General features: G+C 38.1%; 1 protein-coding gene across 6 annotated transcripts in view; it reads right to left on the bottom strand.

The window, feature by feature from the left end:
* USP34 (ubiquitin specific peptidase 34) overlaps positions 1-13,040 on the bottom strand; it is a 139,303-nt gene that overhangs the window by 64,595 nt on the left and 61,668 nt on the right. For all 6 annotated transcript variants that reach the window (XM_065682384.1, XM_065682385.1, XM_065682386.1 and 3 more), the window contains 10 exons: positions 12,480-12,569; positions 11,600-11,695; positions 10,396-10,478; positions 8,193-8,347; positions 7,418-7,531; positions 6,422-6,521; positions 6,121-6,280; positions 5,574-5,700; positions 5,331-5,478; positions 1,079-1,179 (listed from right to left, as the gene is read on the bottom strand). In XM_065682384.1, coding sequence (XP_065538456.1) covers positions 1,079-1,179; positions 5,331-5,478; positions 5,574-5,700; positions 6,121-6,280; positions 6,422-6,521; positions 7,418-7,531; positions 8,193-8,347; positions 10,396-10,478; positions 11,600-11,695; positions 12,480-12,569 — 1,174 coding nt within the window. The remainder of the gene's footprint in view (positions 1-1,078; positions 1,180-5,330; positions 5,479-5,573; positions 5,701-6,120; positions 6,281-6,421; positions 6,522-7,417; positions 7,532-8,192; positions 8,348-10,395; positions 10,479-11,599; positions 11,696-12,479; positions 12,570-13,040) is intronic.

The following is a 13,040-nucleotide window of genomic DNA, read 5'->3' as shown; positions in this document are numbered from 1 at the left end:
AACATAAACAGCAGTGTGGCTGGAAAAGCAGACATTTGTAACTGGCGTAACCACATTGTGGAAAGCCATTCTCAGATGAACCGTTCGTGCTGCTCTTAGTTATCTCCTCCATATATTCATCACACCCAGCCATTCAAACTGAACGCTACTGCTCCTCCAAGTTCTGCAGACATAAGAATTCATGTGATTGCACTTTAGTTCAATTCTGTAAAAATTATGTTAGTAAGAAAAAAAACCCTTTAAAAATAGTTTTGCTTCTGAATTAACCTAATTCATTTATCAAAATGAACCTACAAACAATTGAAGAGCTAGTTCAACAGATCATCCAATAGGCAACTGCAACAGTCAAGACAAACTGCCACACTTGCTAGCAGCCAGCAATGGCATATGTGTCACAGTCAGTAATAATCCTTCTAAAAGGATGTTAGCAGATACTGATGGTGTAAAGCACGAGTTTAGTTTTCCTGCAGATAGAAAGAATGTGTTCGATGGTCTGCCAGTAAGTTTTGTCACAGTCCCACCTCCCTTAACAGTTGTGGTGTCACTGACACATATATGGGTCTAATGAGGCTTTTCCATACTGTTGATTTCAGCAAACTAATGAGTAGACCACTCTAACAGGAGTTCTGAATTGAGGTAAAAAATTACAGATGAGCACTAAAAAATGCTTCTGTGAAAGAAGAAAGCTAGTCACTGCTTCTATGGAAGTAGCATGCATTCGATAATTAACACAGAACATGCACATTTGATTGTTTTCACTGGTCCCTTGTTTTCCTTGACGAATGAAAATCCTGGTATTTTTCTATTATTCCTTGAGTTTTCACATCTGCTGACATAACCAGAATTAGGCTTTTAAAATTACTAAGTAAACACTGAGAGCACCAAGGACCAACAGCATTAGTTTGAGCTTCCAGGAGGCATGTATTGGATAGCGTGGAACAACTGGTATCAGAAAACTATAGGATGCTCTCAAAGATAAGCTTATCTTCCACCACCACTATATCTATCAGCTGCACAAGACAAAAGCAGCCTATCAACCAATCATGTTCAGTGACTGCTATGTATATGCTGGTAATACCTGCATATCCTTAAAACCCAGTTCATGAAGTGTTTTTTCATCATAATCAGTTGTCAGTTCATGCCCAGATGAAATCATTCTCACAGGTCCCATGAGGCCACCTAGGACAAAAACATACTTCAGTGAATTTCTGGAATCATGGTAAAAACTTAATGTGATTTCCTTAAGAAATTACATTACATTAAATTAGATTTACTTGCACGCATTCAGAAATAACCTTTTCCATAATAGTCCACCCAATCTGCTAGCAAAAAGCGTTCACAACACAGATTAAAACATCTTCCATATTTTGTAGTAATTTATGCTATGCCAGAGAAGGATAATGGAAAATGACTGCGATTATCAACAAAATCCCTTTGCACCACACACCTATGATAAAGGCAGCAAAGGCAAAGAAGCAATGATTAAAGCTACTTAAACATAAGTTTGAAGTAAAGATGTCATCTACTTCAGAAAAGAGAAGCTGAGAACCAAGAATTCTCAACACTGAACAAGAAATCAGAACAACTGAAAGATGGAGAATTACATTTCATTTGGTGCAGAGAATCAAGCAGTCAGTAAGAATTAGAACGCACAATGACTTTGTAACTCAGAATACTCATATCGTTCTAACCACCATTTGTGGTGCACAAAGATATTTGTCCTGGATTGAAATTTGCTGTGCTTTTCAACCATTCTTACAAGTACACTCTTCCAACATTAGGCCCTGCTCCTCCACACCAGTGAAAAGCATATATATGCTATTCCACTATACTTCAACACTGGGATTTCAGTGAGGCTCCTTCAGAAAAGCCTAATTTTTTAACCTCTTGCAGAAATCTTGGGAAGTTCTGAGTTCTGTAACCTGAAAATGCTCCAAACCAGTCTATTACCTGGCTATGGGAACGCAGTATTCAAAGACATGGGTTAAAACAAAAAGCCTATGTATACTTCATTCTTTCACTATCATAAAGATACACACACTGTAGTGCTTTCCCAAACCAGCTGAGATACACACACAAGTGCTGTCATTTCCAAACGAGAGCAATCCAGCGAGACGTACACACAGAAACTTTGATGGGACTGCCAGATAAATGGAGGTATAAGGCAAATACACATACATGTATTTGTACATACTTATATATATGTGTATATATATATGTATATGTAAATATATATGCATATCTGGTCCTCAAATACTGCCCAAACAAAATTTCCAGGATATTCTTGGGAAAAACTGGATAGACAGTAGCCCTCTAATAGATATAGCAGCAGATAGATAGCAGCCCTCTATCAGTCACTTAGCAATAAAACCATGGAGGTTTTACATGGAGTTGGGAATAATTTCACTTATCTATCACTGTTCCCATCCTCCCCAGCTGGCTGCTTTGAAACTTATCACTGCGGTCAGACAAAATAATTTCCAAGAGATAAAGGCAGGCAAAAACATCATCCACAAAAATAACACAGCAATCTACCATCCTCTGCACCGCAGCAAACTAGTAACAGGTTTCAGAAGAGAGAATACAACAAACAACCTGAGGGAGAAGCAAATGCAACGTCACGTTTCCCTGAACAATGCAGATATTAAATGAGCAAAAGATGTTACAAAAGGTATTGGAAACTCAAAAGAATTATGTGGTAAATGGAAAAGAGAATAAGTTCATTGTGGTGAATAAGAACTAAAAGGAACATTTAATAAGTGTGACTGAGTCTACTGCTTACAGATACATTCCCAAAGTTTTGGCTAGGGTTCTTGGATAGTCCCTTAACAGAAGCATGATGATAAAAGCCTCAAAAATGTTATCTGTAACTAATAAATGCTTTAAGGTTCTTTTAGCCCATCTCAGAACCTGCAGCTTTGTCTTCCAAAATAACAGTTATCCCATCTCTGTAACAATCTGTTTAACATTCAGTGTCTTCTCAAACTAAGACAAGAAGTCTTAGTTTTTAAGACAACAAGTGTTAGATGTGACTGGTACCACTTTAGACATGTCATTAGTTCAGGAATCCCAAGAGCAGGAAAATAATAATGACCCTTTGTGCAAAGCTGCTGGAAAGGAAACAGTCAACTACATGATGATAAAAAGGGAGGCTAAGTGAAGGGCTGAAGGAGGCCCAACAGCATAAGAAAGTGCCAGGTCCAATTAACAACAGATGAAACAAATAAGAAGTTAAAAATAAGTGCAAGCCTAGAATTCCGAGAGTCAAAAGTTGGCACAAAACTTCTGTTCTGTGAAACTGAAAACCCACCTGAGAAAAGAACTACAAATCAATTGAGGACAATGAGATTTAGCTCTGTAAGGACAAGACGAGAAAAAACGGTGCTCTACTGTCATGAGCCTTTAGTATTTATCACCATTTCAGGTTCTTAAACAGGAACTGTTTTTCTGTTGTAGATTAACTAATACAGGTATATTAAAATGGACATAGTAAAGGTCGCCGAGACAGAAGTGTGCACTATTACCTTACAGTACACGTCTCCAGTGAGGCAGAATGACCCAAGTTAAGTGTAAACAGTCAATACACTGAACCATAATCCAGAGAGATCTTTGTGACCAACAAAATGTTATTAAAAGGCAGTATCTTCTTTTAATAACAAAATGTTATTAAAAGAAGATAGATTCCTTAAAAAGAATCTATACAAAACAGTCCCCAAAATAGGGTGTGGATGAGTAAAACTGCAGATTTTAACCACAAGTCTCAGTTTCAATCCTATTTCTTCAAAAGCAGTTGAAAAGTAGACTATTCCAAACATAGGGTGGCAGGCAGAGAACAATGCAGAGACACTCCTTCAAGAGTTTGGTTAATAAGAGATTTAGCCTCTTACTGGGTTTTATGCATTTATCAGCCAGTACAGGTATCAATTACAAGACAAAACACTTTTGAGTCATTAGGTTTTAAACCTAGCAAAGGACACTGGGTTTGTGAATCAATGGATATAAATGTTAAAAGTTCTCCAGTTTCCCATACTTACAGTCTATTAATCATTAGTGTAATAAACACAGAAAAAATAAAAGCATCATCCACAAAAAGTGTATGAAGTTATGAGCACCAGCACAGACAAAAGATTTTGTGCATATGTAGCATGACTGAACTACAGGTGTTGTAGGACTGCAACTCTGAACTGTCCGAATCACGGGTTTCTGAAATCTCAGCTACCACAAACATCAACATTCCTGCTACCTGGCTATACTTGGTGAAAAACAAGATAGTTTCTTCACTACAACAGCTTCTGAGGAGTGGCTGGAAAACGATTTCACAAAGAAGTAATTAAGATGTCTAAAATTCAGTCTGGTTTACTGACAGTGTATCTCACTAAAACATTTTTTTTGCATGTTGTTAAACTTTGAAAAGTCAGATTCAGATTCGTCTACACATACACTAATGGTCAGTGATGTTAGGAAAAGATACTTGTGGGGGGTAGGAACTGGATGATCTTAAGGTCCTTTCCAACCCGATGACAGAATTTGTTCAGGTAACATGCTAACTCTTGCTTGTAATGGGAAAGAAAGAACAAGAAAACCTTGAGGAGAAGATAATGGAGAAAACAGTAACATTCTGAAAAGCAGTAACTGGTAAGAGTGCTGTAAGTAGGATGTAGCAAATGTCCTTCTCCTAAAGGATAAACACTTTGCTCAAAAACACATTAAGAAAGGGAACAACAGCAGGATGCATATTCCTCACACTCTAAGTAAGCAATGACCATCTCAGGAGCAAGGTGACATTACAAATTTAAGAGCATCAAAACACGATGAATGATCATTTTTGCTACAGGGTGATCATAAATTCAAAAGCAGTTGTAAGAGTAAGGAAAATCTTACACCTGACTGGAATACATGTATGTGGGGTATAATAAATCTGATTTATAACACCAAACTCTGAATCAATGGCAGAGCCAGAAATGTCTGAGTTTCAGGAAACATAGAATAAGGTTCTATGTAACAGAATCTCCAAATTACAGAAAACAATACAATTAATTAAAACAACAATGAGAAGAAAAATAATATGGGGAAAAGTCTCTTGGATCTTGGCTAGATCTATGGACTTTTGGTAGATCTACATTTTGTTATTTCAAATAAATGACAGCACTTGAGAAACTATTAATTAAAAGTGAGGGTGACGCTTATTATAACTACAGCTAGAAGAAAATAAACCATAATGCCTGCTTACTTGGGCCATCTGGGGAAGAAAAAGACCATAATCTCCAAAGTTCTAAATGGATGAACCCTTGTAAGGGCAAAAAATTGCAGGTCTGAGTCCTACAGCTTACCAGGGAATTCCCCTTTGCGGCTGCTTTGGCCGAACTCCTGAAGCTGTGCTTGTTGATTTATCTGCTCCTTCTGCAAGTTTTCATACCAGTGGGTGACTTCTGCCCGTAGATCAGCCACCTGATCACTCGGATACATTTCTATAGTCATCTGAAATAAAACAGGTATCTTATTTTTCAGAGCACACAACAGACTTCCTGAATTTAACCATGTAGGATGTGCCTGGAAAAGGGTTTTTGACTTACCTTGTCAGGAAGCCCAGCTGGTTGACATACAATTCTCAGTGGTAGTGACTGTTTGTCACTCAGGGCTTTCAAGTGACTGCTGATCCCAGTGCCTTCAATCTGCCACTGTCTCAGGTGATACGCAAACCTTAAGAAGCAGGTAAAAACATTGAAAGAGTATTTTTGTCAAAGCCTATTTCACACAAATGTTTGATAAATGAGACAAAGAAAAAAACCTGCACCTTTATTTACTGGTGTTTTTTTTCAAAATAAAAGGAAGTTACTGATATTCTCACTATTTTTCAAATAAAACTAAAATAACTTTGAAGAAGCTTCTTTGGTGAGGGAAGGGAAACATGAGCCACATCCATACATATTTATACAAGGACAACGGCCAACACTGGTAACTCTTTAAACCTGATATAGTACCTTCTAGAATTATCCACTACTGTCTTTACACAAAGAAAAACAAAGGAATTATTACTTAAATAAATAATTCATTATTCATCTGTCATAACGATAAGAGGAACTAAAGTTCGCATCCAAATATATCAGTAGAGCTATTTACCTTCTCCTAAAAGCTTCCAGATGTGTCTTCAGCATTAAGAGTCCTCTTTCAATAATGGTCAGACTCGAATGAGAGTCTTGCTCAAGGTTACTAGAAGCTATCATCAGACTCTCCATACACTTGCTAATAAATTCCTGTTCTTTTTCCAGACCAGTTTTACCTGTAATAGCAGTTAAAGTAAATTACATATGCACAACTTTGGGACTATGCATTCTAATACTAAGAATAAAAAGAGGATAACATTATATAGTCTTTACAACACTTTAAAACAGAAACCAAAACTAAAAGTGAAGACTCATACCATTGATGTAGTAAGAGTTGATATACTGGATGGCTGCTCGACTGACATCACCGGACTGTGCTCTTAAAGCAATACCCCAGAACTGGTCCATGCCACACAACTGTTTTGACAAAAGGAAAATGAACACAGAAACCAAAACATTATTTTACTGTGAGTCATGTTTTTCTGACCTGAGACATTTTCTTGGCTTCTTGATGGAATCACTAAACGTATCTCAGTTTTTCCTCTGCTTGGGCTCTCAGCACTGCACACAAGTCCTATACAATCCTGTTTCACTGAAGCATTTTTATACTTTGAAGCATGAGGAGAACGGGTTAAATTCAAGAGCGAATTTTCATTTTTGAGAAACAGAAATACTTTTAAACAAAGCCTTGAAACCACAGCTATAATTGTGGATAAAATCTCTTCACAGAAAAATATTCTATACATAATTTCATTTCTGAGACGGTTTCTCTGTATAAAACACTACAGAAGAAAAACCTCCGAAGTACATAATATGTAAACTGAGACACATTTTACAACAGATTTGCAGTCAGAATTAAATATGCCTAATGCAATGTCATCTGAATCTACTTATTTAGAAAAGTGAATGTTACAAACCCATGCTTTAAACACAATAGTGAATACAGACCAGTTATGTTAGGATACGATCAACTGCACAAAGATATGCAGGCAACAGGCATCACTTTCTTTGTGGTTTCCTAATGCTACCTCTAGAGACAAAAGCCACATAAACTTCAAGTCATGATGGAAGGTCAGAATCATTGCCCTCTTTCATTTCCATTCACTGTCCCACTTCTGAGTTCCTAGGGCTTTCCTCAAGGCAGCGATCTGTACAGACCCCACCACCACTATGGGCTGTGGCATTACTACGTCAAACCAGTAAGCAATATTCAAGCCAGTAAGTTCTCAACAGATACACCATTGCAGAGAAGTAATCTAACTTTCCCCTTCCCTCAGAAAGTAGGTGAACATGAGCACAGAATCAAGGCTTACCTCAGAGTTTGAGCCACCATCATATGCACTAGTTGCTAATCGAGCCAAATTACACAAATGCTGGAAGAGGTTTAGGCCAGTCATACTGATAGTTTCAGGTTTTAGTTGTGGCATCTAAATAAAAGGAATGCATTTTAATATGAAAAAAAGAAATTCTATGATGGAACAGGTACCTACTACAGGGTCATTATTTCATTAGTACAGAAAAGTGTCATTGTTACTACCCATCATATTTAAATGTAGTAGAGCAATTGAAATTGCAGAAGGAACAAAACTCAATGTTGTAACATTACCTCCTTATCAACAGTAGGACAGTTTGTAGCATATATGACATGCCTATTCAAAACACCAATATGCTTACAAAAACAGACAAAAAACCATGTAACCTTGAAAAAGAACCAGACCACACTAATTACTGCCCAATCTATCCATTTTGTCATGGCATCTGTTGAAACGGGTAAGACCCCTTGCAAAAAGCTCCACTGCTGCATGTTCATGTTTTCAGAGGATGTGCTGATGGGATTTCTATGCCCCTCCCCAAAGGACAGTAATTTTTTTAGTCAAGTAGGCTATATCATATATATCATTACAGTATAGTTTTAGGTGGCCTTTTTTTCCAAGCAGAGAAAGATTATTACAAGATTATGACAACTGGAGCCCTCCTAGACTACTGAAGACATATTTTACATGGAAACAATTGTAAAGATGTTAAATATCGCTGATATGGAAACACTTTAACCCAAATTATAAGCTTGCAATTAACTCTCCTACATACCTTTTCCAAAAAAAGATGCTTGTAAGTCTCCATACCCATAGCGTGCTGATCTTTACTTCGTACTTGATTTAAGAACCAGTGTAGTGCATCGTCGTAACATTCAGAATCTTCTACTAAGCAGTGCCACAGTATGTCCACTTGCTCTAAACTCAACCCTACAATTAGGGAAGAATTTTTAACTACTCCTTTATAACATCAAGTATACAGCAATATTCTCCAAACCCCAAGAAGACAGGTAGAAAAATCAGCATAGTTCTTTGAATCATAGAATGATTTGGGTTGGAAAGGACCCTAAGGATCACCTTGTTCCAACCCCCCTGCCATGGGCAGGGACACCTCACACTAAACCATGTCACCCAAGGCTCTGTCCAACCTGGCCTTGAACACTGCCAGGGATGGAGCATTCACAACTTCCCTGGACAACCCATTCCAGTGCCTCACCACCCTAACAGGAAAGAATTTCTTCCTTATATCCAATCTAAACTTCCCCTGTTTCAGTTTTAACCCGTTACCCCTTGTCCTATCACTGCAGTCCCTAATGAAGAGTCCCTCCCCAGCATCCCTATAGGCCCCCTTCAGATACTGGAAGCTGCTCTGAGGTCTCCATGCAGCCTTCTCTTCTCCAGCCTGAACAGCCCCAACTTCCTCAGCCTCTCTTCATACGGGAGGTGCTCCAGTCCCCTGATCATCCTCGTGGCCTCCTCTGGACTTGTTCCAACAGTTCCATGTCCTTTTTATGTTGAGGACACCAGAACTGCACACAATGCTCCAGGGGAGGTCTCACAAGAGCAGAGTAGAGGGGCAGGATCACCTCCTTCGACCTGCTGGTCACACTCCTTCTGATGCAGCCCAGGATACGGCTGGCTTTCTGGGCTGCGAGCACACACTGAAGCTGGCTCACGTTAAGTTTCTCACTGACCAACACCCCCAAGTCCTTCTCCGCAGGGCTGCTCTGAATCTCTTCTCTGCCCAACCTGTAGCTGTGACTTGTCAGGACAAGAAGGTTTTGGAAACAACAAAAGAAAAATGCACCACCTACCCATTAGGAATCATATTTCTTCCTCTTAGAGCTGTCAATCAGCTACAGGTTTTGGTCATTAGTGCTGTCACATATTACTAAAACAATGAGTAGCATGAGCTGATCTGGGATCTGATACCAAACAGCAGCAGGCTATTTCTCTGTAAGTACTAGACACAACCTGAAGTGCAGCTTTGAGCTGGGTATTTAGACCGTGGTTGAAAATGGTATCTCTGTAATGATTTCATTGTTTCTGGTTTGAAGAGAACAGTAGGTTTATTTTCTTAGCTGGCATATGATAATACCTCAACACATTTCTTTAAGAAGAATTGTGGCTATCTGTCCTATCAACAGCAGCAAGTATGGTGGTATAAGTTTTCTGTCTCTTGGCTACAGATATTCTTACTCCTTCCTGTACTCTGCTCTAATGACCAGAGGGACAAGCCATGTGTTGTATGCCAACTCTGACTACCTGTAATGAGACTACCCGAATGACTCTTCCCTTCAATCATTCTAATAACTGACCTCAACATCCAATCAACTGGAAGTCTGTACAGAGCTAATGGTGACACAACACTGGAAGTTACTAGTTCAGAAGTGACTAGGAAGAGAGCAGCCAAAAGAATTTATGGAAGGGAAAGCCACCATGGGTTACTGAAACCACAGAAAATTTTGCTCAACTTTGAATACCATCAGCTACATTTCTATTTTTAACTTTTAGAGCAAAAAGATTTCAGCATCTGTGCAGATCAGCTATCACATAGAACACCACTTTTGCAGAGTGGAAACCAATTTCTGACAGCGTTAAAATACCAAGAGTTATTCCTTTTTGGTATCACAACTTAGAGTGCACTCCAGTAGATCTCTGAGAACACTATGGACATTAACCAAATCACACAAATACAGAATCTATTATCTTCATTTCAGTAATTGCTACAACCTTAATATTTAGGAAAAATGAAACATGGAGAACATAAAAATCTGTTCTCACAGAACTGCAACAGAATTAAAACTCTAACGTTGGTTCTGTGCTTTCATCAGAAAATCTTCCTTCTTTTGAAACAATACCAGAGATTATTTAAACGGTGTGTTTAAAATAGATTTCTTTAAGCTAACATTGATTATTGTAACTACATCCGCCTTACTATGAGGTGCTTCTCTGATAAGGTAACCTCAAATACTTACTGAAATGATCTGGGGATCCTAGAGTTGAAAACACGCATGTCAGGAATTGAAGACGAACCTGAACCTCTGCACTGTGGCTGTATCTAAAATTTAAATTTATATAGAAACAGAAGTTTATGTCATTGTTTACTGTCACAACTGTTTCCCACTCACACATGCACCTCTTAAGGCATAAGTATCTTCTTCTTAAAGGTTTCCTTTTGAACTTCTAGTCCAGAATATAGTCTAGACTCCACTTATACCCATTACAGAACCACACCAAACATGTGGAATGACAGACTAGTCACTACCAGATAAGGTACTTCTGCTGGGTTTTCGGGGGTGGAAGTGGGTGTTTTTTGGCATCAAGTGCATCAATTTTTTCCCTGACTTGTAAAATGCTGGTATTTCTACTCTGAATTTCTGATCCCAGCTGATGCATGTTCTTTATTAAAGTATTTTCAGAACTTACATTGAAATATTAACTTTATTTTTCAGGTAGAAGCTTAATGGTCAAAGGAGTAGAAAAAAGTATCATTTTGCCTGAATTTAAAGCAATTCGTCCCACTTCCAAACAGCTTTTGAAGTCACTTCTCACTACAGCAGTGTCCAATATAAAGGAGCACGATAAAGTGAAAAAATGACCCATAAAATAGCAACATTTTTCCACTGTGGATGCCTATATTTATATATTGACTTTGACACCTGTCAAAACGTGAATAGTTTATTCATCCAGAATTGGGAAGTTAGGAATTTTATTGTTTCTGTACAGAATCATAGAATAGTTCGGGTTGGAAAGGACCTTAAGATCACCCAGTTCCACCCTCATGCCATGGGCAGGGACACCTCACACTAAACCATCTCACCCAAAGCTCAGTTCAACCTGGCCTTGAACACTGCCACAGATGGAGCATTCACAGCTTCCCTGGGCAACCCACTCCAGTGCCTCACCACCCTTATGGTAAAGAACTTCTTCCTTATACCTAACCTGAACCTCCCTTGTTTAAGTTTGACTCCATTACCTATATATACCTAATTTTTATCCTACAGATTGGAAAGGAAAAGGAAGCTATTTAGGATGTTACTGTTTTTACAAACCTTTGCCTCCCTAAGCATATAATGTCCCTATAGAAAGTATTTACATCTAAGAACACATCAGAAGCACCAGAAGCAAAAAGGAAACATTTAAAGATATAAAAGATTAAATACTCGGATGTGTACTTACAATGCGTGTTTATGTCGTCCTTCCCTGACTGCCTGAATGTAGTGTACCAAATTATCAAAGAAAAGTTTCATCATATTAAGTTCCTTTTCTGCCCACCTGTGTCAATTGAAAGGGCAGAAAGAGAGATTTATGGTTTGTTTAAAAAGATCAGAAAAGGAACAGAAATTAGACAGTTATTATTGGAAAACTGCAGACACATAAACCCAAAGTAAACATTCCATTTTCCATCTACCATGAATTCAGGAGTATTTTCCAGAACAGCACTCTCTTCTTCCTTCTCATCTATAAGGCTCCACAATGTTGTTATTTTCAGGACTGACAGAACATTCACTTTTGAGATCATAAGAACTGTTCCTAAAGGCCCTAATTCAGAAAAAGTCTAAGCCAAAACTCAGAACTGGGCATATATTTAAGTGTCATGTTCAAAAGGCCAAGTTAAATTGCTGATTCTCATTGTAATCTTTCCCAGATGTTCCAGTAGTCCATTCTCTGTAGTCAGAGCAGCTAGTCATATAGTTTGTTCTAGATGGCTTCACATTTCAAAGGTTTTCTTATAAATCATATTTTTTATTACTGAGAAGCATCCGATATACATCAAAACAGATTGGTGTAATATCAAGTTATTAGAACCTTTTACAACATATTATTAGTGGATGTCTACTACTGCCCTGCAAGTCCTTTGGGACTGGGAGGGTATAATGTGTATTATGAAGGAATCTAGGCCTGAGTGATTAGCTTATACATCTAGGACAGACAACAGAGAGATGATAACCTTAGGTCATTATTAATTTGGACCACACTAAAGAACAAGCCTTGCAGCAGTCCTCTAAATGTCATCACTTCTGGTGGTTCAGTCTGCTGGGGACAGGAAGCTACTTACATTGTTATCCAATGTGTATCATAACTGCTTCCAAATTGTTGAAATGTACCAAAGAGCTTTGGAAGAAGACGAAGTGAAACTACTACTGATCTGAAGGAGACAGAGAGAAATGATGACAATATATGATTGCTACAAGATTAAAATAGTTAATTTTAAAGTTACTTCGAGCAGCTCAGGTTCAGGGAGCAGCTGAAAGCACTGTCTATATCGTGTGAAATTCACCATCATGTCAGCCAGTTAGCTTTCTCAATCTGAACTACAAGTACTTCAAACTCTTTAAAAGTAATACCTGGGACACCAGCTGTGGGCAAAGTATAAGAATAAAACAGTATACATCTTTTATTAGAAGTTATTTACATTTCAGAAGATAAAATCTTATTTTTGAGTTTCATATAACTTGACATTTCTGCAACATTTTTCTACAATTGGATGACACAGCAGAACTAAATCTGCTTCAGACTCATGGTAGGTGTGTATTGCAAGACCGTTATCTACAAAAACTTAAGAAGTTCTTAAACTGCATGTAACAGAACATCTAGGATTCTGTAGAGTATCTTCGCA

This window comes from Lathamus discolor, chromosome 5, assembly GCF_037157495.1.
Source record: "Lathamus discolor isolate bLatDis1 chromosome 5, bLatDis1.hap1, whole genome shotgun sequence".
In the NCBI taxonomy this organism is placed as follows: domain Eukaryota; kingdom Metazoa; phylum Chordata; class Aves; order Psittaciformes; family Psittacidae; genus Lathamus; species Lathamus discolor.
The sequence above is the reverse complement of the archived record's forward strand: the minus strand, read 5'-3'. Positions and strand labels throughout refer to the sequence as shown.